General features: G+C 50.4%; 1 protein-coding gene across 1 annotated transcript; it reads left to right on the top strand.

Annotated features, from left to right (window-relative positions):
- Positions 1–1,795: 1,795 nt before the first annotated feature.
- DPH5 (diphthamide biosynthesis 5) lies at positions 1,796–23,245 on the top strand. The gene is made up of 7 exons (XM_054711557.1): positions 1,796–1,948; positions 5,429–5,553; positions 10,565–10,673; positions 15,942–16,062; positions 19,483–19,522; positions 21,163–21,266; positions 22,390–23,245. Exons 1-7 carry the CDS (start codon positions 1,814–1,816, stop codon positions 22,590–22,592), a joined length of 837 nt encoding a protein of 278 aa, XP_054567532.1. The 5' UTR covers positions 1,796–1,813; the 3' UTR covers positions 22,593–23,245.
- Positions 23,246–26,518: the final 3,273 nt, after the last annotated feature.

Below are 26,518 nucleotides of genomic sequence, written 5' to 3'. Positions count from 1 at the left end.
GAATGAGAACCAATCCAGGTGGGCTAACGGAGGCTAACTGTAATACCATAACCTGATGGCCACCAGATAACTATAAAATTCCAAACGCCATCTCTCTGCCTGCCAATATTACTAATTGCCTGGCACTGTGCTGAGCCCTGGATGTGTATCCTCCCAATGATGCTATGGGGGATGGGTCCATTACCTCTGTTTCACACGCGAGGTGACTTAAGTCTGCCTAAATAAGGTCACACATACTTCCTCCTATGTTCTCTCCTGGAAGTTATAAAACTTTTAGGTTTCTCCATTGACATCTTCGATGCCTTTGAAGATCTTTGTTTACGGTGTGAGGGATGGATCCGCATAAGGAGAATAGATGGAATCACTCATTAAAAGTGTGTAAGAGCAGCCCAGCCTGGGTGGCTCAGTGGTTGAGCATGGACCTCTGAACCAGGAGGTCAGGGCACAGGCCCGGGTTGTGGGCTCCATCCCCAGTGTGGGGGCGTGCAGGAGGCAGCCGACCCAGGATTCTCTCTCATCATTGATGTTTCTCTCTCTCTCTCCCTCTCTCCCTCTCTCCCTCTGTCTTCTCTGACATCAATGAAATGAAATGAAGAAATAAAGTGTGTAAGTGCAAAGGGTGGATGGAACCCAGGAAAAAACAACAAAGTCAAGGCATCGCGGGGAAGCAGCGGGAGAATTCTGAATAATCAACACTAGGTCCTCAGATAAGCAAGTTGGTCTTGGATGACGCCACCTGCGACCAAGGGCATTTACAGTAAACACGACCCGTCTGAGCTTCTGGAGGAATTCCCCTGTGGAAGCACCGGGGGAGGCCTGAAGTCCCCGCGGGCAGGAGGAGCCGGGCCGCCCGACGCCAAGGGTGACCGAGGCTGGTGCCGTCACGCCCCCTGGGACTCTCCGAATCGGGTCAGGGGTCAGGGGACAAGCCCGAGGAAATCAGACTCCACGACCCGCCCGGGGGGGTGCCCAGTGGAACCCTCAGCGGGGAGGCGGGCGGCCTGGGGTGCCCAGTGGAACCCTCAGCGGGGAGGCGGGCGGCCTGGGGTGCCCAGCAGACCCCCCCCCCCGCCCCCCAGCGGGGAGACAGGCGCTGAAAGACAACAGAACAAAACGGCGGGAAAGGAACTGTGCCCTCGGGCAACCCCGAGGCAAAGTCGGGAGGTCCCTCCCCCCTCCCCTCCGTCGTGTCCGGAGGAGCAGGGCTCCCTCACGTACCCTCCGCCCCAAGAGGGATGCGGAACCACTGGCCTCGTCCCTCCTCCGAAGCCACGCTGGGGTCCCCGGGCGGACTAACCTCCGCGCCCCGGCTGCGGGCGGGTCACCTCAGGTTTAGCCGGGCCCTGACCTGCCGACCTGACCCTCCCGCCCCGCTCAACGGCGCAGAAGCCGACGCAGAAGCCGGCGTGCTGTCGTAAAGTGCCGTGAACGCGCTGGCGCTTTGCGGCACCGCAGGTGAGGCGCGCGGCGTGGGTCCTGGCTGGGCGCGAACTGCTGCTCCCGCGGAAAGGCTGCAGGTAGCAGGTTGGGGAGGACCGGGACCGACGCCGATTCTCTCGCCGGGTGATTGCTGCTCGGTTTGGGGAGCAGGAGGAAAGGCGGGCCAGGGCTGCTTAGGAACATTGATTCCTATCCGATCCTTATTTAGGAGGCGGGAACCCAGCCTCCCTCCTTTGGGACCCGCGGAGCCTCCAGGTGAGTGTTGGTTTTCCTCTTCGTGTGCATCGCTAGACTTCGGGTATCCTCGGGGTAGCTGACACCTGTCTTTCTTGTCCATTTGTCCTGCAGTCTCCCTCCCGCCCTGGACTTGGAAATGCTTTACCTGATCGGCTTGGGCCTGGGCGATGCCAAGGACATCACAGTCAAGGGCCTGGAAGTGGTGAGGCGCTGCAGCCGCGTGTACCTGGAAGCCTACACCTCGGTCCTGACCGTGGGGAAGGAAGCCCTGGTAGGTGCCAGCCTGCGGGGAAGATTGCTGTCCAGCAGCCGATTCCATGACAGCACCGAGCGGAACCGGATTTGCGGGTCTGCTTGTCAAACCCTTTCAAAGACATCCCGGGCTCCTTTAGGGTTTGGGGGAGAGTGGGATTGTACACCAGTCAAGTGACCTGGAGGTGAAAGAGCGTTTTGTCTTACTTTTAAAGCCTAATTTTGTGGCTTTCTCCAGTAAACAGGAAGGGAGAGTTGTTTTCACTCCTGGGGTTGGTTATCAGAATCCCTTATTTCGTGAGATCTCGGAGAAATCCTTTGTGAGTGGAGGGCTCATGAGGGGCGGATCCAGCGTCCATGAGTTGGCTACCTATTCAGAAACCACGCTGAGAGCCTCCCCCTCCAAGTATTTCCATAGGGAGTGGTAATTGCCCTTCTGCCTGTGTCTATCGAGAGAGGTCTTACCTTTAAATAGACAGCTCCCAGTAAGGCTTGTACCCAAACGCCTGTATGTGTTGCGTGATCCTGGTGTAGTAGCCACGGCATTTGTTGGTGTATCATACGTTACAGCTGGCTGTCATTGAGGGCTCGTTGAATTTTGGAGGAGGGAGTAAGTTTAGGTTCATCGTCAAACTCCAAGTGCAATGTAAATTAAGATGCAGAGGACCGATGAGCAGGTTATAGGAGGAAGGAGGGAATTTTACAATTGCCTAGTCTAGCAACTCTTCCAAACGAAAAGGTGCCCTAGAAAATTTCAGGTTTTCTATCCTCTCAGCGTCACAGCCGAACAGGCAGTACCATTTCTATATTCTCTAGTATTCAAGGTTAAACTAGAGATTGGCGAATCTAATTTTGGTGTATACATCTTGAATTTCTTTAGGCAATTTCTGTGGATAAATATATGCCTTTGGTATAATGTACCTGTGTGCACGATACAGAGACATAGACTATGATGTTTGTTTGCAAGTGGCTCATGATATATCTGTATTATACCCAGGAGGACATAAATAATAGTGGACCATTTAAGGAGTAACTCATGATGGCAGTGGGAGGGGGAAACTGTAAAATTATATTGCTGGAAAAAACTTACATGATCTTATTTAAGTCCACATTCTCGCTTTCACCAACTAGGTAGTAGAATGTTAAATAATTAACTAGTTATTCATTATAATTGGGATAGATGTTGCTTCGTGCTGGGATGGTCAGGGCATACTATGGAATAGGTGGGATTTGAGCTTTGTTTCAAAACAATGCATTCCTAGTCTTTTTGCTTTGTTTTGTTTCTTTTAGTCACATTTATCTCGTGGTGCAAATAGAAAATGGTCAGACTTATGCAGCTCTGCAGGGCAAATGGAGGAAGCTGTGCCTCCGTCCTCCTGGCCAGAGGGACTAACTTCAGGGCCCCAGCTCCCTGCAGAGAGCGGAGCTCACTGAACTCGGCCTGGCTGTGCCCCGTTTGGTGCCTGCGAAGCTGTGCAGTCGGCTAAGGTTCTGTGCCCCAGGCAGTCATGCAGCTTCTCTGTGCTCTTCTTATCTGTAAAGGGGATAAAAACACACTGCCTGCCTCCTACTGTGGTAAAGACTCAATGAACTCCTGTAACTACATACGTTTTCAGAACAGTGCCTGACCACAGAGTGAGCCCAATGTAAGATAATTAGTACACATGTTGTTATTGTAGATAAGATTTAACAAGGGGGTGAGCGAGAGCATTTCTTTCTTTTTTTAATTTTTATATATTTTATCAATTTTTTTACAGAGAGGAAGGGAGAGGGATAGAGAGTTAGAAACATCAACGAGAGAGAAACATCGATCAGCTGCCTCCTGCACACTCCCCACTGGGGATGTGCCCGCAACCGAGGTACATGCCCTTGACTGGAATCGAACCTGGGACCCTTGAGTCCGCAGGCCAACGCTTTATCCACTGAGCCAAACCGGCCAGGGCGAGAGCATTTCTTGCTGAAGAAAATATAACCGTGAGCCAGAGCATGGAGGAGAAAAGCTCAGTGTTCACTATATTCGTTCTTGGGCATAACTAAAATATCTTCCTTTTCCTCCCGGTGTATCTATTCCCTCTCTCTCTTCCTAACCGACTTTCCCTGGACACCAGCTCACTCTCTCCTGGGCCTGTTGAAAGCTGTGGATTGATATGGGAGGGACAGAGAAAAGGACAGTGAAGGAGTCTGCACTGAGAAAACTGTGGCCATCAGCTATGACCTCTATTCCCTTCTTCCCCATCTGTCCTTACCCGGAATCTGAATCTCAGAAAATGACTTAAAAGGTGAGGTTCTGGTCCCTGTTCAAGAGTCACTCCATCTAGATGTGTGTGGTGAAGGCGAAAATAAAGAACATCTTTCGTCCGTAAAACCATCATGGTCACTGGGAACCTCCAGAACATTCTCTCTAAGAATCGCAGAGGAGAGGATCTTCCTTTCACGTTGGAGAAACAGATCCTAGTTAAGCATTAGGAACACTTATCAATCCCTCGTGGAACGATAGCCTTCATCTCCAGATGCTGACTCATATGTCCGTTTAGTCAGCTGTTTGGCCGGTCACTGAGAACCAGACACTCCTTCATTACAGCAATCCTTACAAAGTGGGACTCAGGATATCATCCTTGTCACATAATCCTTGTGATTCTAGCAAACTTTATCCGTACGTCAGGAATGGTATTGCTTAGCTATGCATCCACGCTCACTGCGTTTGAATCGCACGTCACTGCCCAGGAAGTCCGTTACAAGACTCCTGACCTTGCGGAGTAGCTGTAACCACTGCCCGACCGCCAGCACAGCAGGCCCTCTCCTCGCCCCCACGCTGCCCTCCAAGGAAGGCCGGTACCGGGGTTCCTTCTCCTGAGTTGACATCCGGGGATACGCTCCCGGAGCACTTCGTATGGAGGCTTCCTGTACGTTCCAGAGTTCTCTTTTTCCCCTGCCTCTCTTCTTTCTTGGCAGTAACTAGGACATGCAGTTTTAAATTAGTCTTTCCCGCAATTAGATCGGAATGTTTGCTGCTCCTATAAACAACTAAATCTTCGTTTTCTCTCATTTGTCATTGGTGTGACCTTTTAAGCCAAGGTCTCCTAGATTTTCCCAGGGAAAATTTAACAAAACCCAAACTACCATGTACATTTATAATTATTGTTTAATACAGTTGTTCTGTAGTACTGTGTTTCTGAAGGAAGGCTCAGGCGTACATACAGATTCCCTGTTTACCCTACAATGTTCTGCCCGGTTTACTCGATCCAAATTTAGAGGTAGATTTAAGATGCAGAAAGCCTCAGATGTCAGGAGGTCTGCCTCCTTTGGGATATGAAGAGAGCCCCAAAGACAGAGTTTAATTGCAACCTCATATAGACTGCTAGCTCAGTGATGAGTTGTATTCGATGGTCTGTTTGGGTAACTGCCAAAATCATCTACACCAGCCCCAGGCAAAGATGGGTGCACATGTGTTGAAATGCTCCCCTGCTGTCTCATTTTGATACTGGACTTATATCCACAGGAAGAGTTCTACGGAAGGAAATTGATTCTCGCTGACAGAGAAGAAGTGGAGCAAGAAGCCGATAATATTTTAAAGGATGCTGATGTCAGCGATGTCGCATTCCTTGTGGTTGGTGATCCATTTGGGTAAGTCAAAGCAGGTATTCGCATTTTAATTGCATTTCCTTTTTTTTTTTTTTTTTAATCAATAAGAATCATTCTGTTACATTGAAAACCTTTTACCTGCCAGGTTTTGATGGGGGACACTGTTTGCATGTGCTCTGTCTAAAAACGTGTAGTTTGAATTTCAGCATATTCGATGTTAATGAAGAAGAGGTGCTTGGGAGGGGCGTGCTCCTATGCAGAGGGGTGTGTACTGTTGCTTCTGCTGTGCTTGAGGTGGTCACCGAGGCCAGTGACGGAGCTAGTCTATCACGCTTAAGTAAGCGTGTTACGTTATCGAGCGTCCTACCTGCCATTTGTTTCACAGGTAAATTGCAAGCATCTCTGCTTCCTTTTGTCTAGGCCTTTTCCTGTCTAATCCTCTCATCTCTCACAATATTGCTGCCCCTTTACTTGCCTCGAATTCAGCATCTATCAAGCTCAGGTTTCAATTTATCATGCCCACGGGGAGCCCTGTCCCTCCCCATGACTAAGAAGATGGGCCTCCCCTTGTCTGTCGGGCATCATCAATCTCTGATGTCAAGCCGGACAGAAGAGTTCTTTGTCTCCAGCTGGTGACCCGAGATTTATGTCACACGTTTAAGGAACATCAGGATAATCTAATCACTGTGAGCCCACCACCAAGGATGTTTTTCAAAAGAATGGAGTTATGGTGTGCATGTGTCTGTTAGAAAGAAAGTGATTTATATCCATATGACGTGCCAGGGATTGGGTATCATTATTAGACTTGGATCCTTTCAAACGTACCATACAGCGGCGTTAGCTGCCGTCACCCCCAGTTTCTATTTAGTAGAACAGTAGATTCTCTGAGACCCTGCTCATGTGCCACCTCTTCCATGAACCCTCTCTTATTTCATTCAGGAGTAAGTGCCCCCTCTCTTTTTTTGGATTCTTAGGCAATTAATTTGTCCCATGTCAGTGACTGACCAGGTATAATCCTGGATTCCAATTTATGTAGTAATTGCTGCACTCTGGTTATTTTTCATTCACCCACTGGATGACTATTGGGATATAATAGTTGAGGATACAGTAATTGGAGACAGGATGGGAGGGGATGTGTAAATTTTACTTGGGCCTTGAAGAATTAGCATATGGGCGGATGATATGGGCAAACCAGGAAGGGAATACAGGATGCAGCAAGGCAGCGCAATGCCTCTTTGTGGACGACAGCAGGAAACGTGTCCTTTGTTTACATTTTCAGCCCCTTTCCCCTTGTTTGGTTAAAATTTTTTTAAAAAAGGGAAAATTGTACAATCTTAAATTCTTTTAAAAATATTTTTAAGTTGTAATAAAGTAATATCTACACTAATCAAAGAGAAAAATGCAAATTGACCATACCTTCACGACGCCCACCAGCCAATCAGGAGTGGGTAACCAAATTAACCAACAAAGATGGTGGGTTAATTTGCATATGCGGGCGCCGAGCGGCGGGGGGGGGGAGGGGTGAGACGCTTGCATCGTCGCCTTGGCGACGTCACAGGCTTTCTGCACCGCCCCAGCCGCTCTGGGCCTCTGGGCAGCATGGGAAGGTAGAAAGGCGGCTCCGGCCAGAGCAAAGGCGGTGCGGGCAGCCAGGGGAAGGAAGGCCCATTCTTGCACGAATCTTTGTGCATCGGGCCTCTAGTATAACATAAATGATCACATGGTTTTTTTATCCTTATGTGAGTGCCTTTTCCCTCATGACGTACACATGCAAAAATACACCTTCACCTGTTTCCGGGTGCCCTCAGGTAGGTCATTGGGGTGTTTCCACCTCATGTGATGCATTTGGACAGTTTTGGGCCCTCCTAACTGTCCAGTAAGCGTCCACACTGTTATCATTAGCCATTTGTTTCTTCATTGTAATTAAAGCCTGCCACATGGGGATTAATGTATAGGATTCTTCTCTCCCACTTTCCCATCCCCACACGTTAGATTGTTTTCTTATGGTAGACTAGAGGCCCGATGCATGAAATTCGTGCAAGGGGCTTGGCCCTTGTAGCCCCAGCGGCGTACCTCGGCCATCACAGTCCCGGCTTTATCCAGAAGGTTGTCTGGAAGGACATCCAGAAGGTCATTCGGCTGTCCAGTCTAATTAGCATATTATACTTTTATTATTATAGACTAGAAGCCCGTTGCACGAAGTTTCGTGCAATAGACCTTCCTTCACCTGGCTGCTGGCACCAGTTTTCCGCCAGCAGCAGTTTTCCTCTGGCCACCCGCCGATCGGAGCGCCTCCCGCCAGCACGATCGGCCATCCCGAGAGGAACTCCGATCGGGAGGCACTCCAATCGGCGGGTGGCCAGAGGAAAACTGCTGCTGGCGGAAAACTGGTGCCAGCAGCCACGCAATCGGCCACCCCAAGTTCCACCACCAGCGCCTTCCGCCGGCTCCATCGGTCCTCCCGCGGTGCCGGCCGTCAGCCCAATTGGCCACCCCAAGTCCCGCCCCCAGCCTGCTGCCGGCCCAATCGTGGGCGTAACGGAGTGATGGTTATTTGCATACTTCCCTTTCATTAGGTAGAATTCTCTCAAGTAGGTTTAAAATACCAAGAAAAAAAACGGTCAAAAGTTTCAAACGTGGACATTACCGTGTCAAATTAGTTTTCCAAAGGATGGTGCCAGTTTATAGCTTCCGGTAGTTCATGAGAGTATCATTTTTACCAGGTCATTGCAAATATTAGTGAATTTCCAGGTCTCCAGCCATACTTCTATCAAACATGGCAGTACAATGTCTGCAAACTAATGTTTCCATCAAATAAAATTTACCAGAAGCATACCAAGTGCTACACATTCAAATTGGTCACCATGATGTTGGTTATTTTATTGATGCCATTGATCAAAACATTCTTGGATCTCCTCTTAAACTTGCCTTCTTAGCAATTCCAAGGAACAAGCATATGAAGACACATTTATTACCATTTCTGGGCATGTGACTATTCAAAGTCTGTGTGTGTGTGTGTGTGTGTGTGTGTGTGTGTGTGTATGATTGTGACAGAGCCACGTGCCCAGAAATGGTAATGTTTGTCTTTGCGTGCGCGTGCGCGCGCGCGCACACACACACACACACACACTTTTCCAGCTCCCATAAATGAAGCATTTTCCTGAGCCCTGGCATGGAAGGAGTGCTTAGTATACTGGTTCAAGCCTGTGTCTCAAACCAGTTTTTTTCCTTCTCATGAAAGCAATATAATCTAGATAATCGTGATGATAAAATACCAGTTATCGTCACATTTTTATAGCGGAAATCTGGGGGGCTTATTTAATCACATTCATGTCAGTTCCACAGAATCAAAGCCCTTTGCCAGGTCATTAAGTCTTCTAGCACCCCAACCGCATCTGGTCATTTTAAATGAACTCGTGATAGAGATACAGTTTTCAACCAGATTTCCTTCCTGCTCATCTATTTAAATCACTCACCAAAGTCCATAATTCAGTCTTCCTTCATCTTAGTGATAAGTCGTGAAATTCTGTTGGCTGTGCTATTAAGAACATTTTTTTTACAACTGCCATCCGTGTTATTTTTTAAAAGCCTACTCTAAATCAAATTAATGGTTGATTTTCGTACTAGTTTTTATTGTATGTGGATGATTAAAAACAGGCCTCCCTGGGGGGCCTTCGTTAATCTGCTTGTGACGGCCTCCTGGGGTGCCAGCCCTTGATCATCCTACTTGGTATGCCTTGTCCGAGCGTCTCACACATGCTAATGTTGCCGGCCCAGCAGGCCCGGGCTTTCAGGGGGAAAGGCCTCTTTAGTAATGCCGTCTGAAGCCATGTGGCACATTTCAGAGTCTCTGCATTTATATGTATATGCAGGGCGGGCAAAAGTAGGCGTACAGTGGTGAGTACACAAAACAGTTTATTCTGGCATTGTTATTTATTATTATAGTTGTTTGTATTACAACTGTACACCTACATTTGCCCACCCCTGTATATTCTCTCTTCACCACAATCTACCTAATTATAAGCATTAGATTCACCTCAAAAAAGGAAAGGCAACAGGGAAGACAGTTGTATATAACTAGAGGTCCGGTGCATGAAATTCATGCACTGGGGGAGGGGGTGACCTCAGCCCAGCCTGCTCCCTCTCGCAGTCCAGGAGCCACTCAATCAATTGCTCCACAGTGGGAGGCCCCGCCCCACCCGCCACAGCACTGCCAGCCAGGTAGCCTTGGCCTCCCTCTTTGGGGCAATCGATCATGGAGCTGCCCCAACAGAAGGAGGCCCTGACCACCCAGCCGGGGCTCCGTGATGGATTGCCCCAACAGAAGGAGGCCCTGCCCACCCGCTGCAGCCCAATGGTCGGTGGCCTGGGCCTCCCTCTGCAGGACGATCGTGGGGTGATGGCGGGGCTCCCTGACCAATCGCATTGCACCCGCCTTGGCTGGCCTGGCACCAGTGGGTGTCATGGCGTGGTCGTCTGGATGGTCGTTCTGCTGTTCAGCCGTTTGGTCAATTTGCATATTACGCTTTTATTATTATAGATGTGACTGCTGGATGGGGGTGAAATCCGGCTGATTCTATCAGCTCCAGCTCTAACTGCAACCACCAAGATCGACAGGCTATGCACACGCTCTGTGTATCCTGCCATGTTGGATTTCAAGTACAAAAAACACCCCTCGGAACAGAGCAGAGACCAAGAAGTAGCTCTGGCTCTGCCATATTTGGGCCCTGACCCTGAAAGGTTTGGGAGTCGCTGCTCCCGCGTTCAGCTGCTGGGATCCACCCACGGGTGTGTGTGCAGGTGTCCACGGGACAGGAGAGCAAGGCAAGCTGCCCGTCTCCCTGCAGCTGCCACGGCTGCTTGACTTGTGTTACAGGTGCGGGCAGCCTCGCGAAGGGCGTGTGCACACTGACTGTTCCTGCCGCGAGCCCAGGAACCGCGGGAAAGCAGTGCCCGCGGCCCTGATGGACATGAACGCATGACATATTGCGGCTTTACTGTCTTAAAACGTCAGTTGGTTACTTGACCCCAACCCGGTCTGTTCTCATCCCAGGGCCACGACACACAGCGATCTGATTCTGAGGGCCACCAGCCTGGGCATCCCGTACCGCGTCATCCACAACGCCTCCATCCTCAACGCCGTGGGCTGCTGCGGTCTACAGGTAACCACGCAGGAAGTGGTTTTTTAAAAAAGGGCTATTTTTTTTACAATTATTATATTTCATGGACTATAAGACATTATTGTCTTATACTACATTTGTGTGTACTCAGTTTTTTAATACTAAAACTTTTTATACTGTTTTTCTATAACTTAGGTCCCCCCTCCCCACTTTGAATAGACCATTGAAATTAACTAGAGAAAGATTTTAATCTTACATTAATGTGTGCCTACCTGAGAAGTAAATGTAATCTAATTAAAGTGGCTCGTTACTCCAGAAGCCTTACCTTCTCCCGAATGCCTTGCTGCGCGTTTCGGAGCCCACGCTTTGCCATGCGGTGTTACCTTCTGTGCCATAAGGGCCTGGGCTGCAGCATTTCCTAAAAGAATCTATGAAAGAGTCCAAAGCCATGGAGAGTAAGCTTTTAAGCCAACGTTGTGGTTATTGGTGTGTAAAGTTAGTTATTTTTAGTCCAGCAATCTTGGTTCTGAGGGGTTAGAGCAAACAACTGTTTCCTTGTTCCATGTTATCTTGTCCTTTTCTTGGAATGATCACAATAGCTGTATGTGTTCACTATCACAGACGAGTACCTTACAGGTGACAAACACGAGGGCGGGGCCCCTGGTTCTCGTCGCCTGTCTCTCAAAACGCCCAGCAGGGCTGCGGCCTTGCCAGTGGCTGGTGCTTGGAGGTGTTGTTCACCTGAATTCAATGCTTAGCTTCGTCGTATTGGCTTTGGGTGTGGTAACATCGCTGTCTGGATCCCTGTAACGCCGTCTGAATTTTGGAAAAGAAATACTGCTTTAAAAAACAAGTGATTTTAGGATGAAATCACATACTATAAACAGCACTGTAATTATTAGTAATGTGCGTCGTTAAAATGGCATGAAGTGGTAGGATTTCTTCCTTTGCATGCTTCTGCTGGCAGAGTGGGCAGGTGTGATCAACTAACTGGCCTTTTCCATCTCTGCCGTCCATGAGTCTCTGAAATGTTCTGTAGACAAGTGCGGGCACTGGCAGGAAGTTGGCACCGCTCGGACTCACTGACGGGCTCTGAGTTACCTTAAGTGCTCCGGAAAAAGAGCCCGAGGTCACAGTGGCTTGCTCAATGGGGACACTGCTCGCTGTGCAGGCAGCCAGAGAATGCATGGGGTAGAGCAGGCCGTGTTAACTGAGAAGGGGATCAAGGGTAGCGCAGAAAATAACACGGTGCCGTAATGTGGCGTTGACTGTTTCTGTAATTACAATAAAACATTTTAACGATTAACACAACCAAAGCCTGCGTTTTCGGTTGTGGTTGACTTCAGGTCAAGGTTGTAAAATGTTCTCGTCATGACGTGGCACATCCACTTTCTGCGGCTGTTGCGCAAGTGACCTCGCTTGTGGCCATCTGTTGCTCTGTTGATGTAAGGGGTTTCTGCTTGTGACAGCAGCATGCGGACCTCAGAGCAGCTCTCCCTGTCGGTTTTCAAAGGCATCGCCTGGGCTTTCTTGTTGTCCCGGGGCTGCTGTGGAGGTGACAGCCTAACCCAGCACAAAGGCTAAGCCAGGTCGTAAGTGGACCGCGCCCTGCGCAGTGACGTAGCCTCGGAGGACTCGGCCAATTCGCGCTCTAGTCTGTGAGTCTCTGCGGAATTAGTTTTGACCGCCTGCTAAATAATGGGCATAAGAAAACATTTTTTCCTTCCTTTCCGTTTCCACTAGAACTCTTAATCCCTGTTTTGATAGCCATCATTCTCCTCCATTTATAGTTGGTTTTTTGTTTGGACCTGATTGTGCCATTCTCCTACTCAGACAATCCTGGTAAACCCATCCTGTGCACAGTGCTGAGTGCCGTGTGTGTGTGTGTGTGTGTGTGTGTGTGTGTGTGTGTGTGTTATATCACGGACTCCGCCTCCCATGGCACTTCATCACGGTGCCATGCATATAATTGATATGCAACAAGTATCCGCTGCGTTGAATTGCTTATTTATTTATGTATTTATTCCCCCAAGTAGTGTCTCGTCTTTGGGATTATGTGCTTTAAATTATAATCCTTTCATTTAGTTCCTATGTGGGTTCGCTCATTTGTGTGTGAGAATATAAATCTCGTCATCTTCTGTCTGCCTAGTTGTTCGGTTTTATGTACCTCGTGTGCGGCCCTGTGCACAGTCTTTCCAGCGTCAGCAAAAGTCCGCGTGGCGTCAATGCTCAGCAGATGCATGAGGATTAAAAACCAACGCCAAGACCAGGATTCTGTATGGAAAACCAGTAACGCGCGATTATGTGGTTTAGTGGCGCTTTTTGACAAGTCTGCCAGCTCAGCTCTCTTTCACTTCACAGACTTAACTGATCTGATTTCGAAAGCACAGACATAGAAGAGATATGTGTGGGGCTTAGTAGTGGTCTTAGCAAGTTAAATTTACTCATTTCTCCATGTGCAGAGAAGATATTTTTTAACTTAAAAGTGACAGAATAGTTTTTACATGGATATAAAATAATGAAAGCATTAAAGCCTAATTATGAAATGGAGTTTGCACAGCATCTGTGCTTTGGAAATGAAGGGACTACTGGTAGCAGTGAGACGAGTCAGAAAACTATTAACATCTTTCAGGCAAGTGGTGTTGAGGGCTCTCCGGGAAGAAGAATCGAGTCCGTGTCTAGGCACATTGCTGAGTAGGAACGGACAGGAATGGACACTGCAGAGCTGGACCGGACGGGTTGGCTTATGGGGAGATGTCATAAGGTAGAGATGCTGGTTGGAGGCAAGTCGGGCAGTAGTTATTTTTAGGTAAGTTGCTCAGTGCCGTTTTAAATATTGCCCAAGATTTCCTACTGTTGTTCCTCTGTCCCTGCCCTCTCAGCCTTCCCCAGGGCGCAGCTGCCACAGCCTAAGTCTTACCCTTCCTCTAATCCCGCTGACTCCCTCTCTGCGGAAGTCCCCGCAGGTGCTCGGTCAGAGGGAGGTGCTGCCCTGACAGCACTCACAGCCTCCATCTCACCTGAGGTCATCACCCCTTGCTCCCTAACATGTGCCTTTCTGTGCATCTTCTCACTCTAACCAGATACCTAACGTGCCTTACTGTGCATCGTCTCACTCTAACCAGATACCTAACATGTGCCTTACTGTGTATCTTCTCACTCTAACCAAATACCTAACATGTGCCTTACTGTGTATCTTCTCACTCTAACCAGATACCTAGCGTGTGCCTTACTGTGTATCTTCTCACTCTAACCAGATACCTAACATGTGCCTTACTGTGTATCTTCTCACTCTAACCAGATACCTAACATGTGCCTTACTGTGCATCTTCTCACTCTAACCAGATACCTAGCGTGTGCCTTACTGTGTATCTTCTCACTCTAACCAGATACCTAGCATGTGCCTTACTGTGTATCTTCTCACTCTAACCAGATACCTAACATGTGCCTTACTGTGTATCTTCTCACTCTAACCAGATACCTAACATGTGCCTTACTGTGCATCTTCTCACTCTAACCAGATACCTAACGTGCTTACTGTGTATCTTCTCACTCTAACCAGATACCTAACATGTGCCTTACTGTGCATCTTCTCACTCTAACCAGATACCTAACATGTGCCTTACTGTGTATCTTCTCACTCTAACCAGATACCTAGCGTCTGCCTTACTGTGTATCTTCTCACTCTAACCAGATACCTAACATGTGCCTTACTGTGTATCTTCTCACTCTAACCAGATACCTAACATGTGCCTTACTGTGTATCTTCTCACTCTAACCAGATACCTAACATGTGCCTTACTGTGTATCTTCTCACTCTAACCAGATACCTAACATGTGCCTTACTGTGTATCTTCTCACTCTAACCAGATACCTAGCATGTGCCTTACTGTGTATCTTCTCACTCTAACCAGATACCTAACATGTGCCTTACTGTGTATCTTCTCACTCTAACCAGATACCTAACATGTGCCTTACTGTGTATCTTCTCACTCTAACCAGATGGTGTTTTACATAGAACCAAATGGCCCATTTTGAGTTGAGTTTTTATCTTCAACAGACAAATCTATTATCCAATATCAAGTTAGATAAACGGCTTTCTGTGTAACTTACTCCAGGTTAAAACAAACAAACAGACAAAAGCGTGCCTTGATCTGTAGAAGCCAGGTCTGTTATGGCCTTCACGTCTAGTTTTGGGTCAGCAGTGTTTGCAGGGGAGATGGTCACCTGCAGCCTCGGTTCTCGTCACTGCGCTGTTGCTCCAGCTGCTTTTCAGTTTCCCGGCAGGTGTTGGGTTGTGCAACCACACAAAGACGGGCCCTTCTGTTCCTTGAGGTACTGGCATCCAAATGGTGAAACTGTTTGCGTAATGTTCCGGGATTCATTGAAGAAGTTCGCGCCACCGCAGGCCTGGGAATGGTTACAGCCCGTAAATCAGGGTCCAGGAAGCAGCGCTGGCGGGAGGTTCCCTTTAATCCCCCGAATCCGGCGGTTCGGAGAGAATGGGGCGGCCAGTGCCTGTGTGTGACCAGCATCGCAATGCCCGCTTCAACGCCCCGTCCCTTTCTCTGGGAATGAGGCCCTCGCCTCCAGGGCTCCTGAAATACCGACGCCCCTTTAAAGTGTTTCTGTGTGGTGGCCTGTATAATTTTCCTGAACAATCGTTTTCCCTTACAGGGTTTTAATAGGGTTAAGACTTATATTTCAAAATCTGATCCCAGACGCCCAGCATTCTCTTTAGAATGCAAACAGCTGAACTTGTCAGGATGCAGCCACGAGCATCGTTGCAAATGGCCAGTGCGCATGCACAGCAAGGGGCCGGAGGGAGGTGCGGGGGGGACGTTTACTGAGGGGCCGGGGCGGGGGGCCCTTCCTCGGACCTGGGTGCCAGGTTCTTCTTTCCTAACTAGCCCCGAGACCTCAAGTCATTTGCTCCTTCCGATCCTCGGTGGTCTCACCTGTTAGGTAAGGATCACACCGTTCCCCTGTGAACCCCGCCGACTGCTCAGGGGTCCCTGTTGGTTTGTTTCTTACCAGATGCTTCGTGCTGCGGTGTTTTTAGCAGCTGCCTCGCTGAGTCACGAACGGGTTATGAGCCTGTACCACATACAGACCCTAGGCGCGTCGGCAGCATGCCGCTGCTGGGCCACGAGAACTTAGTTGCCTTTTCCGTTTGGGGACGGATTTGGTCGCCACCCACCCAGCCACCCCCATCTCAAGTCCGCGTCTCGCTTTTTATTTTGGTTGTCACCTGTGAACCAGCGCTCGGCGCATGGTCCCATCTTAACGAGGGTTGTGTGTTTTTTCTAGCTGTATAAGTTTGGAGAGACGGTGTCCATTGTTTTCTGGACAGACACGTGGAGACCGGAGAGCTTCTTTGACAAAGTGAAGAAGAACAGACAGAACGGCATGCACACGCTGTGCCTCCTGGGTAAGGGCGTGTGGGCCCCTCGGAGCCACGTGTGCGTTTCTCGGGGGCAGGAACGGGAGGCTGATCCCTCGAGTAGTTCGGGAGCTGGTCCCACTCTGTACCTGACGCCTGTCCCGGATTCATGCGTCACCCGTGGCTGCGTCCGCGCCCGGTGGCAGCCGTAAGTGGCCGGGACTCAGGCCTGTGGCCCTCAGGCCCTAAAGGAGTTATTGTCTTGCCCTTCACACATGATCTGTAGTGACTATTACCTCCTCTAATGTGTCCGTGGTATCCCCAGGGGTCTCCTTCCCGTTACCTGGTTTTAGTTTATTTATTTTTCCGTCTTACCCCCACTTGAATTACTTTATTAACTTGTCGGGTTTCTTCCCTGCCTTCTCCCCAGCGTCTAGAGCTCGGGCACAGGGCAGCGGTGCAGGAAATAGTATGGAAGTTGACTCATTGGTTGAAGGGTTTCTGTAGATTCTTTTCTCAGACTTGGTCTTATGACCCTTGGGCACAGAAAATCTTTAACTCTTACTCAGTTCCAGCCAGAACACATTCCTTTTATTCCATCCCACAGACACCTGATTAATTCTAGGTCCAGACCAGACCTCGGATGCTTCTCTCTGCATAATGCTCACATCTCACATCTCACAGATGTGGGGAGCTGTGTGTTCTCATCTCAGCTTATTGTCAGTGCCAGTTAGTACTTTGTTAATTAAGTAATTAGTTTCATAGCCTTGTCCTCGGATTTTCAACGTGGAAAGAGGCCAGGCTTCCTTTCTTGTTGTTAACACATTGCGGACAGATCACGAGGATTCTCGCTTCATATTACACAGTGTTTTACCAAGTATCATACTTTAAAAAGATAGTAGCTTGTAAGAACGTGTAATAAATAACTTTAAAATGCAATGGGTATTTAATTTTAAAGCGTGCCTTTAACATTTATGTAAAGCGTTTTTGTACTTGTTCAGTAGAAACTTATCTGGCCACTGGGTAAAGCTAGCAATGAAACGACTGGTCCGCAATGTGTTAAGTATGACAGCTGGCTGATTGGAAGTTGGGGTTCATGGGAGCCTGGACGCTTGTGTGTGTTTTACAGTAGAACTGAGCGGTTTTACAGCGGAACAGGGAGAGAAGAGCCTTAGAGGCAGGCCACCCCCGGACTTCTCCATGTAGCCATAAAAAGGGGAGCGGTGGGGTGGGCAGAAAAGCAGCTGACCTTTCGGAAGCCCTGGAGAGGCAGTTGAGGTCAGCCTGCCGGTATTTGCTCACGTGGGGTGGGTCCCTTCGGAACCGTAAGGCAGCGTCAGACGTGGGTCCTGCCCTCGCGTGGGGACCAGCCTGTTGCACACACGGGAGTTTGAAAGAACAATTAAGCTCCATTGTGTGGAGAGGCAGGAAGGACAGACTCGAGTTGTGGCTCTTGAACTCTCTCTCTAAGAGCTGCCTCTTGGCTTTCCTGGGAAACGACAAACAAGGCTAAACAATATATCTTTCCTGCTCCGTTAACAAAAGCAGGAACAAGGTGTGAAACACGGGGTGGGGCAAAAGTAGGGTTACAGTTATTCGGATGGAAAAATAATTAATAAATAACAACACGAGAAGAAGCTGTTTCACGTTCTCACAGCCGTCACCCTCCTCCTGCCCCTCCCTGTATGAGACTGCACGGGGCCAGATCCTCGAACCAGAGAGCTCATCATTGAGTCACCTGGGGCCTCCTTTAAGTTCGTGTGTGCTTATTGAATGACCACTGTTGGGCCAAGCCTGGTGTGTACCATGGTAGGCAACCTCAGAGACTCCCACGCAGATGAGTAAAATGTAGCACCAGTTGTACAGATAGCTCCAAGGACAGCGAGCATCCGAGGGAGGTCAACAAAGGCCTTAGGAAGGAGTTGGTGCCCGAGCCACTTCCCGGATGGGGGGTTTCCGATGGGCTGGTGGGGGAGGGGTGGGGGGTGGAAGGTGGGGGGTGGGCGAGCTGAGAGCACACTTACTCAGGAGGCACGTGTGGAGTGTCTACCCTCTGTGCCACGCTGGGTCCTGGCTCTGAGCTGAGCAGAAGCTCCCGTGCCAGCGCGTAGGAGAGGAGGGACTGCGGCCTGGGTCACGACAAAGGAAAAGTACTGGACTGGTCTGGCTTGAGAGGAAACCACTTACATTCAATTTCAAAGCATTTACCTATAAAAATTCTCCCATGCCTCTTCTTCTTCTTTTTTTTTTAATCCTCACGTGAGGATATTTTTTTCCCTTTGTTTTTTTAGAGGGAAGGGGAGAGAGGTAGAGGAGGAGGGGAGAGAGAGAGAAACATCGAGGAACCTGCAACTGAGGTACGTGCCCTTGGCCAGGAATTGAACCTGCGACCCTTTGGTCTGCGGGCTGATGCTAACCGCTGAGCCACACTGGCCAGGCCAATCCTCTTCATTTTTAAAATACAATTCTGTAGAGCATGTCATTTAAAAAAAGAAATATTAAATTACAATCTTTACTGTAGTAAATGCCATTTTAGAAGCTCCAGGTGAATGAATGAATGAATGAATGAATGAATGAATTCAATTTTGAAAACCTTATAGTAAGTACCCTTTCTAAGAAAAACGTTTACGGTGTGATCACTCGGGAGAGCTGGAGAGGGCCATCGCGAGCCCTCCGCTGCACTCGAGTTATTGTTGCAAAAGCGAACTCTGGCCGACCTGCCTGTTGTGAGCCTGTGAGAGGAAGCAGCTGTCGCCACTGTATTCCGAGTTCCTCGGAGGCCGGGGCGGGATTCTGCCTTCGACCTTTTACCAACGAGTGCAGCCGAGCGCCAGAGCATCCCGTGTGCGTAACGCGCAGACGGTCGGGCCCCCTGAGGGTAGACCCGGGTGGCAGCCTCCATGGCACCCCGGGCCTGGCCCAGGTTAGTGCTGGGAAAGGCCTGATCATTTATGACTGTTTGGTATCAGAGTGTTTCTTCTTGAGTCATCAGGGCACGTCTGACCGTTCAGAGGAAGGCAAACGGCGCTGTCCTCATGCAGTCAGAATCCCCTGCTGTTTGTGTTACATGCACTGCGACTAACCTTCCGGGGCCTGAAAAACAGGGGAGGATAGGAGCACGCCCAGATCGCACCAGCTGGTAGACATGCACGCCACGCTGCAGGGTCAGCGTCAGGGGCCGCCCATGCCGGTGTTGGTCAGACTCCGTCCTGTGTCTTCTCCTCCCAGAGGAACTTGGATCCCCTCAGGGTGGCCTCGGGACCAGCCTGGGTTTGCTTCCTGACTATTCCCTGCGCACAACCACAAGCTCCCGTTCTCTGTGGTTCTGTTGAAAAGCGGCTAAATACAAGCACATGAGCTTTCTGGAAACTTGAGAAGAGTGTTGCCCCAAAACTCAGGTTCACACATAGGACTTGGATAGAGGGACCAATCATATCCCAAGGTAACTGTGTTTTTTACTTCCTACAGACATCAAAGTGAAGGAGCAGTCGATGGAAAACCTAATCAGGTAAGTCCTGCTCTGGGAATGCTTTCCATCCCTCGGCAATCCACAGATCCCGCTTCAGGGACAGGGTTCTCAGGCTGTCAAAGCCAGCTTTCCTTCCCGTTAGAACTGGGCCACTTGTCACCTTAGGAAGTGATAAGGAGTGTGAGGGAGCGGAACCCGCAGTGGGCTTGACAGGTTCACTTGTGAGCACGTGGTCGGGGGTCGGCACCTGGCAGGCACGGGCACTCTTTGTGGAATGAATGAATGAATGAATGAATGAATGAATGGGGCGTCAGAAGACAGGGGTGTGAGGCCTCAGTCTGCCCGTGGTTATGGCTCTCGGGCAGGTAACTTCCGTCCCCGAGCCTCATTCCTCTCAGGAAGAGAAGAGTGACAGTACTTTCTCTCTTAGAAGGCAGCATCCGGTCGGCTGCTCCTTCCCACGTGACGATGGCACTTGACATAGGGCTGGTGTCCCCGAGGAACTGAATTTATAGCCTCATTAATTTAAAACTAATACTCGGCTCAGTTATTGGAAAACTTTCCAGTAGATTTAGAACAACTTCAATGTGTAAATCTATCAACAGCCATGAATTTTAGGAAATCTAAATGCAGATCAAGTATTCCCAATGAAAATTTAGCATTTGGATCAAGATGTGAGTGTAGATGTAACAGATTTCAAAGACTCAGTACAAGATAACTCTTTAATAATTTTATAGGAGTGAATGTTGAAATATAACATTTTGGATACATTGGGTTAAATAAAACATTATTGATTTTGTCCTTTTTAAACTTTCATTAATGTGGCTACTGCAAAATGTAAAATGATGCTTGTGGCTTGTGCTATATTTCTCTCAGACAGCTGCCTCAGAATTGTTTTGAAAGTCATAAAATAATCTGTATCAACTGTTTTGTAAGCTGTCAAGCTCTGTCTTTATTCTGATCACTGAGCGAACACTGAAGACTTCGGAGTCACACAGACGTAGACAGATCTTATTCTCTGAGATGTTCGAGGTTCCTGTTGAGTTTATTTTGTTAGCGGAGGAAGTGAAGAGAGGAATGTGGGGGTCAAACGTGGCAGTGACAGTGAACGCGATAGGACCCAATTAAGCTGGGATACAGGACAAATTGGCACTCGTTTTGGATGATGTCTGCCTAAGGTATCATTTGAATGAAGGTAACTGTTAGGCATTTATCTTCAAGTCGTTAGACTTTCGTTTCTGCCAGCATGCCAGTGAGCGCAGAGGCAAGGCAGTAGAGCAGTGAGCAGAGCTTGAGGGGCCCGGGGGAAACCCCCACGTCGGTGCTTTCACGTCGGCGTACGGTGGTGCCACCCGAGCTTCAAGCAGAGCCCGGTGTGGTCCCCAGGTGTACCGGGGGCGCTGGGTTAACCCTTTGCACTCGCTTGCTTTTTTCTCGATTCCTTTATTCCACTCGGGATTTAATTTTTTAAATACCCCAGATTTTACAAAGCGTGGCAGTAGAATAAAAAACTGGTGTTTCTTTTCATACAAACTTATTTATTTGGATTTTTTTATATTTCAAATTATTGATACATTCAAAGAGTAATTTTAATCTCGACATCCGAGTGCAAAAGGTTAATTAACATGCACAGTGGCATTTCACGGCTGAGACCAATGGCAGCCTGTGTCCTACCCCAGGGGCAGGAAGATCTACGAACCTCCTCGCTACATGACCGTGAACCAGGCGGCCCAGCAGCTGCTGGAAGTGATTCGGAACCAGCGAGCACGCGGAGAAGAGCCAGGTACGTGGGTCCCTGCTGGGCTCTCACATCTCACACTCAGATCACACACACACACACACCCCATTGCTGGGCTCTCACATCTCACACACACACACACACACACACTCTCACTCTCACACACACACACACAGACACACACACACACATACACACTGCTGGGCTTTCACATCTCACACTCAGATCACACACACACACACACACACACACACACACTGCTGGGCTCTCACATCTCACACTCAGATCACACACACACACACACACCCCATTGCTGGGCTCTCACATCTCACACACACACACACTGCTGGGCTCTCACATCTCACACTCAGATCACACACACACACACACACACACACACACTGCTGGGTTCTCACATCACACACACACACACTGCTGGGCTCTCACACTCACATGCACACACGCATGTACACACATGCACCGCAGCCCTGTGCTGGTGAATGCTGGAGCGGCTGACGTGTACACTGGATAGACCGCCACCACTGAGGCGGGGGTCACTGTGCGCCTCCTGCTCGTTCCTGTCCACCCTCAGCTAAAACTCTCAGCGGCCGAGAGTTGTACTAAAAGAAAAATAATGGGGTTCTTTCTAGTCAAAGCAGTGCCATCCCAGAAAGTGGGGTTTCTCACAAATGAACTGGAGTTACAGTACAGAACTCCACAGTGAGGTTTATCCGGCAAAAGTCTATTTATTCTGCTGCTTCTCGTGCTCAGCACTGAGACCAGGGCTGGTTTTCTTCAGGACAGACATGAGAGCCTGTCCTTCTATTCCTAACGTCTAGACACAGCGCACAGCATACAGTAAAATGTTGGTGGTCAGCAGATTTTGCTGGGGGCTCTTAAAAGGACCCATCAGTATGTTTCAAGGCGCTGACTGCCTCTGGGCGTCTGTCTCGTCCTAGTCTATAAGGAGATCCTCGAGTGCAGACAGTTTGGAAAAGACTTAGGTCAGATCATGGGTCCTCGATGAGGAGATTTGCGATATCTGGGTCTCCTTTAAATGTCCCGTTGGCACTGCTGTTGGCTTGACCGCCGGCGGGTTAGTGCGCTTGTGGAACTGAGCGGCGGTCTCTCTCTCTGTTGACTGGCGATCTCTCTCTCTGTTGACTAGCGGTCACCGAGGAGACGCTGTGCGTGGGCCTGGCCAGGGTGGGCGCCGAAGACCAGCAGATCGCTGCGGGCACGCTGCAGCAGATGTGCTCCGTGGCGCTGGGGGGCCCGCTGCACTCCCTGGTCATCACGGGGGGCAGCCTGCACCCGCTGGAGGTGGAGATGCTGAGTCTGTTTCCCGTGCCCGAGGGGCCCCACACGTAGACGCCGTCGGTGTGGAGGCTCATTTCTGTCCGGTGCCCCTGCCCTGTGTGCGCCAAGGGGAGCGGATCCCGTTCACCCGGTAAGCGCCGCACAAGCCACCAAGCACGAGCGGACTCCACGCTCGGTTTCCTGTGCCCCGGGTTCTCCCTCGGCCATCGTCAGCTGCTGCTGCTGCCCCGGCGGTTTTCCGGATGTGGACACGTGGAGCAGACCAGGCGGGAAGCTGGAGGGTGGCACCGTCCGGAGCCCTGGAAGAGCAGCTTTTCGTCATGAAGCCTGCACCAGGCGGGACCCTTCCTCCTTCCTGAAGTCAGCTGCCTGCCTGCAGCCGCGAGGCCCCTCCTGCAGCCTCGAGGTCCCTCCTGCAGCCGCGAGGCCCTGGCCGCCGTGGGTTGAGGGCTGCAAGCCGAGGTGGGGGCGTCCGTCACACTGACTCACAGCTCACCTGCCACAGAAGGACTTCCTCCTGAACCGCCGTGTCTTCCTAGCTGACGTCCTAGTTCGGAGCTCGGATGTGGCTGTATTTGGGGTTATGTGATTGTTAATAGAAATGTGCGGCCAGCCATGTACAGCTGCTCTTTGGTTTTAAATAGCAACTCACAGCCAAGCTGACAAGTGGGAAACTTGCTGACCACAGAATAAAAGTTTTAAAACTTTGAGTTTGAAGACACAATGGATTAGTCACGCTGCGTCCTGCCACTCACCTGCTAGGTGCCCCAGTAGAGGTGCAGATTCTAAGTGCCGGGAAGGCCCCTCTGCTTCGCTGTGAATCTGAGTTCTTGGCCTGTTTACACCCTTTTACAACACTGACACGCCTGCGCTCAGGAAATACTGGGGGGGGAGGGGGGCTCGTTTTTGCGTTGCTCTGTCTGCAGTCCCGGGCTTAGCGGGCTCCTACAGGAGGTCGGCGCTCTGGCTGCCTGAGCGGTGCCGGCCTCGGCGCATTTGCTGTCGCACTGCTTCCCGCGTGGCTCCTCGTCATAGGTGTTCAGCCGACGAGGGTGACCTATTCATTCACACCCACATGGAGCATGTGCTCAGCCTGACCTCATGGCCTGTTCTCAAAGCCTGGAATACGGCTGGGTGAGCAGATTGTTTGAGTGACAGTCCCACTAAAGCGCCTCCCTTCTCCCTTTTCCGTCCCGAACGGAAAGTACTAAGTGGCTGTGGCTGCAGCTGCATCTGTCTGGTCCTGCGGCCCCCCTGCCACGGCTCTCTCTCTGGTCTAGGGAGTGAACAGTGTGCTCACGGCCACTTCGTGGTGATGAGGTGAGCGAGGGAAGGGAGAGCACTGATTTCTGAAGCTGCTCCGAGGAATGTGCACAACCTGAGCCTTGAGGGAGCCCCTCGCGATCATGCCCTGAGCACCAGCCCTTAGAACAACACAGGGAGGCTTCTGGGCGCCAGCAACAAAAGCTCGCCAGATCGGCAGTGACCTGCTGCCAGGAAGAGCGAGCCTGAGCCTGTGTGAGCAGAGCGGGCTGCTATCGGGGCTGTGACAGGCCTGCGGACTTCAGGGGTCAGCGGCGAGTTCCAGAGAACTCTGGGAGGGCGCCCTGCAGGTGCTGGAGCCGCGGGTCAGAGTCCAGAGTGCAGGCGGCAGCCAGGAAGCGGGGATGGGGGTGTTTGTAAAGGGCCTGGCAAAAGCCTCACTCAGCAGAAATTTCTTGTGCTTCCTGCCCAAGGCCGGACAATTTCTGGGGGTGGGGGTGGGGGTGGGAGCGGGAGGGCCTGGCATGGAGGTGGCATGGGGCAGGCGGGAAGCCAGACAGTCCCTCCCCGTGACTGCGTGGTCTCCCAGGCAGCAAGCAGGCCGGTGAGATGAGAAAGACGAAGCCGAAAGGTCACAGAGGAAGGAAGAGGGGCTACGATGGGCCTTCAGGAAATGGAGGAACCCATGTTGAAGTCCTAAGATGGGGGTGGGAAGCTCTGTGTTGTTTTTCTCTTTGCTGGTGTGAGACGCTGGCAGTCCCGCCACGGACGTGACAGGAGAGCAGGCGGCCTTTGACTGACTGCCGCCGAGGGAGGAGGGAGCCGTCACGGGAGCTATGGGAGGGGCAGGGGCAGGTGGGAGCACACACAGGACAGGGCCCTCCGTGCGGCAGGGATGGTGACCAGCGAAGAGGCCCCTCGGAGGAGGGGGAGGAGGGGGACCTGGTTTTATGAAAAAGTTTCTTTGAAAGAGAACTGCTTCTGGGTTAGAGGGGAAAAACTGGAAGGAGGTCGGAGGCTCATGTCAGATGCTTTCGGTCTGCACTCCCTACACGCTGAGGTCACCCAGAGAGAATGAGGGTGGGGGACCACTTGAATTCATGGAAATATCTGGAAATAAACACCGAGACGTGGTTAGGAGGGAAAATCGTGAGTCAGAGCCACAGTGAGGACGTTCACAATGTCCAGCCGCTCTCCGCTGACTCGTGCTGCTTCCTGGCCTGGGAATCACTCTTGCCCCTTCCCCCCGCCTCCCCCGTCCTCCAGAATCTATTAATAACCGTTAGGTTCGGCGTCTTTCCGGATCACCCAACTGATAGGCACAATTCAGGTAAAGATTTTTAAACAAATTTTATTAGAGTTTTGATACAGTTGTTTATTTGTATGAAACACATCTGAGGTTAAACAAAACGTACACACGAAAGTCTTCAGGTAACAGAAAGCGAATCTACATTCCAGGCTTAGGGTTCTGAACTCACTTCCCCACGCGGAAACCAATGACAACAGTCTCTGAAACGGACATTCCAGCCTCGCCTTGCACGCACACGTTTGCTCCGAAAGGTGTTCAGGCCAAAGTCTTTACCAAAGGAACCAAACCCAAACCAGAGACCAGTCTGGTGGCCTCCAGGCTAGCAGCCACCCGAGACGGGGCGGTCAGGTGTGGTGGGGCACGGAGACCGTACCAGGAGAGGATTTGGCAATGTTTCCGTCACAGTATTTCTGCCATAAAAGGCCCATTCTGTTCACTGACCAACCCCAAACATGTTGGGCAGAAATACCATTGAACTTGGTGCTCTTAGAAAGGAAGCAGTGGGCTAACGTGGCAAACTCTCGCCAGGGATACATGTAGTTCTAACAAGAATCTTCCCTGAGCCTCACCGATGCAGGATGTGTGCTGTATGAACAAAACTCAATGCTCGAGTGCAAAATAAAGCTGTTCCCACCAGCAGAAGGGGAAGTCACCGGGGCAGCAGCACCGGGGAGGGAGGAAAAGTGAGGACATACAGGGAAGCTCTCCTAAAGTTTATAACCCAGAGAGGAAAAGGGGGAACCCCCAGGAATATTAAATCTCTGCAGGTAGTGTTTATGGAGCCCCCTCCAAGACCTCTCTCGGGAAGTCTTGGGGAGTCCGTCTGGGGTGAATGAAACGGATGATGTGTTCTACGTGTCCTTAAAGCGATAGGAACGTGGCAACCGTCCATATCACAAGGGAGACGATGTGCTTTCTCACTTGGCTACAAAACCCAGGTGGCCCCGGCTCCAGGCCCGGCTCTGCCCAGCTCCTGCCCAACAACATGCAGAATGGCCCACATCTCGACGTGTCCATGGTTTCTCTGTTATGAGGAAGGATCAGCTCGCCAAGCTACTCGAAAAAGAACGGGCCCAAGGGAATGTGAAGTCACTTATTTGTGCAAAAATGCCCAAGAGAAGCCGAGCTGGGCTGTGCGATAAACAGCACAGGGCTGCGCGATAAACAGCACAGGGCCGCTTCTGCCTGTCCCAACCCTGCCCGTGGCGTCCACTGCATCCACAGTCTCTCCCAGCCAACCACACGGCCCCTGCGCAGGGGAGTGTCAGTTCATGCCCGTTCGCGGTCACAGGATCGGGTTAAGCATAGATTACTCCTGATCACGAAAGAGGGTTACTCCTTTGAAAAGCGTACTTGGGACACGTTGCTACTTCTCAAAAAGCAACTTCCGAGTCAGTGCATGTCT

This window comes from Eptesicus fuscus, chromosome 22, assembly GCF_027574615.1.
Source record: "Eptesicus fuscus isolate TK198812 chromosome 22, DD_ASM_mEF_20220401, whole genome shotgun sequence".
In the NCBI taxonomy this organism is placed as follows: Eukaryota; Metazoa; Chordata; class Mammalia; order Chiroptera; family Vespertilionidae; genus Eptesicus; species Eptesicus fuscus.
The sequence above is the reverse complement of the archived record's forward strand: the minus strand, read 5'-3'. Positions and strand labels throughout refer to the sequence as shown.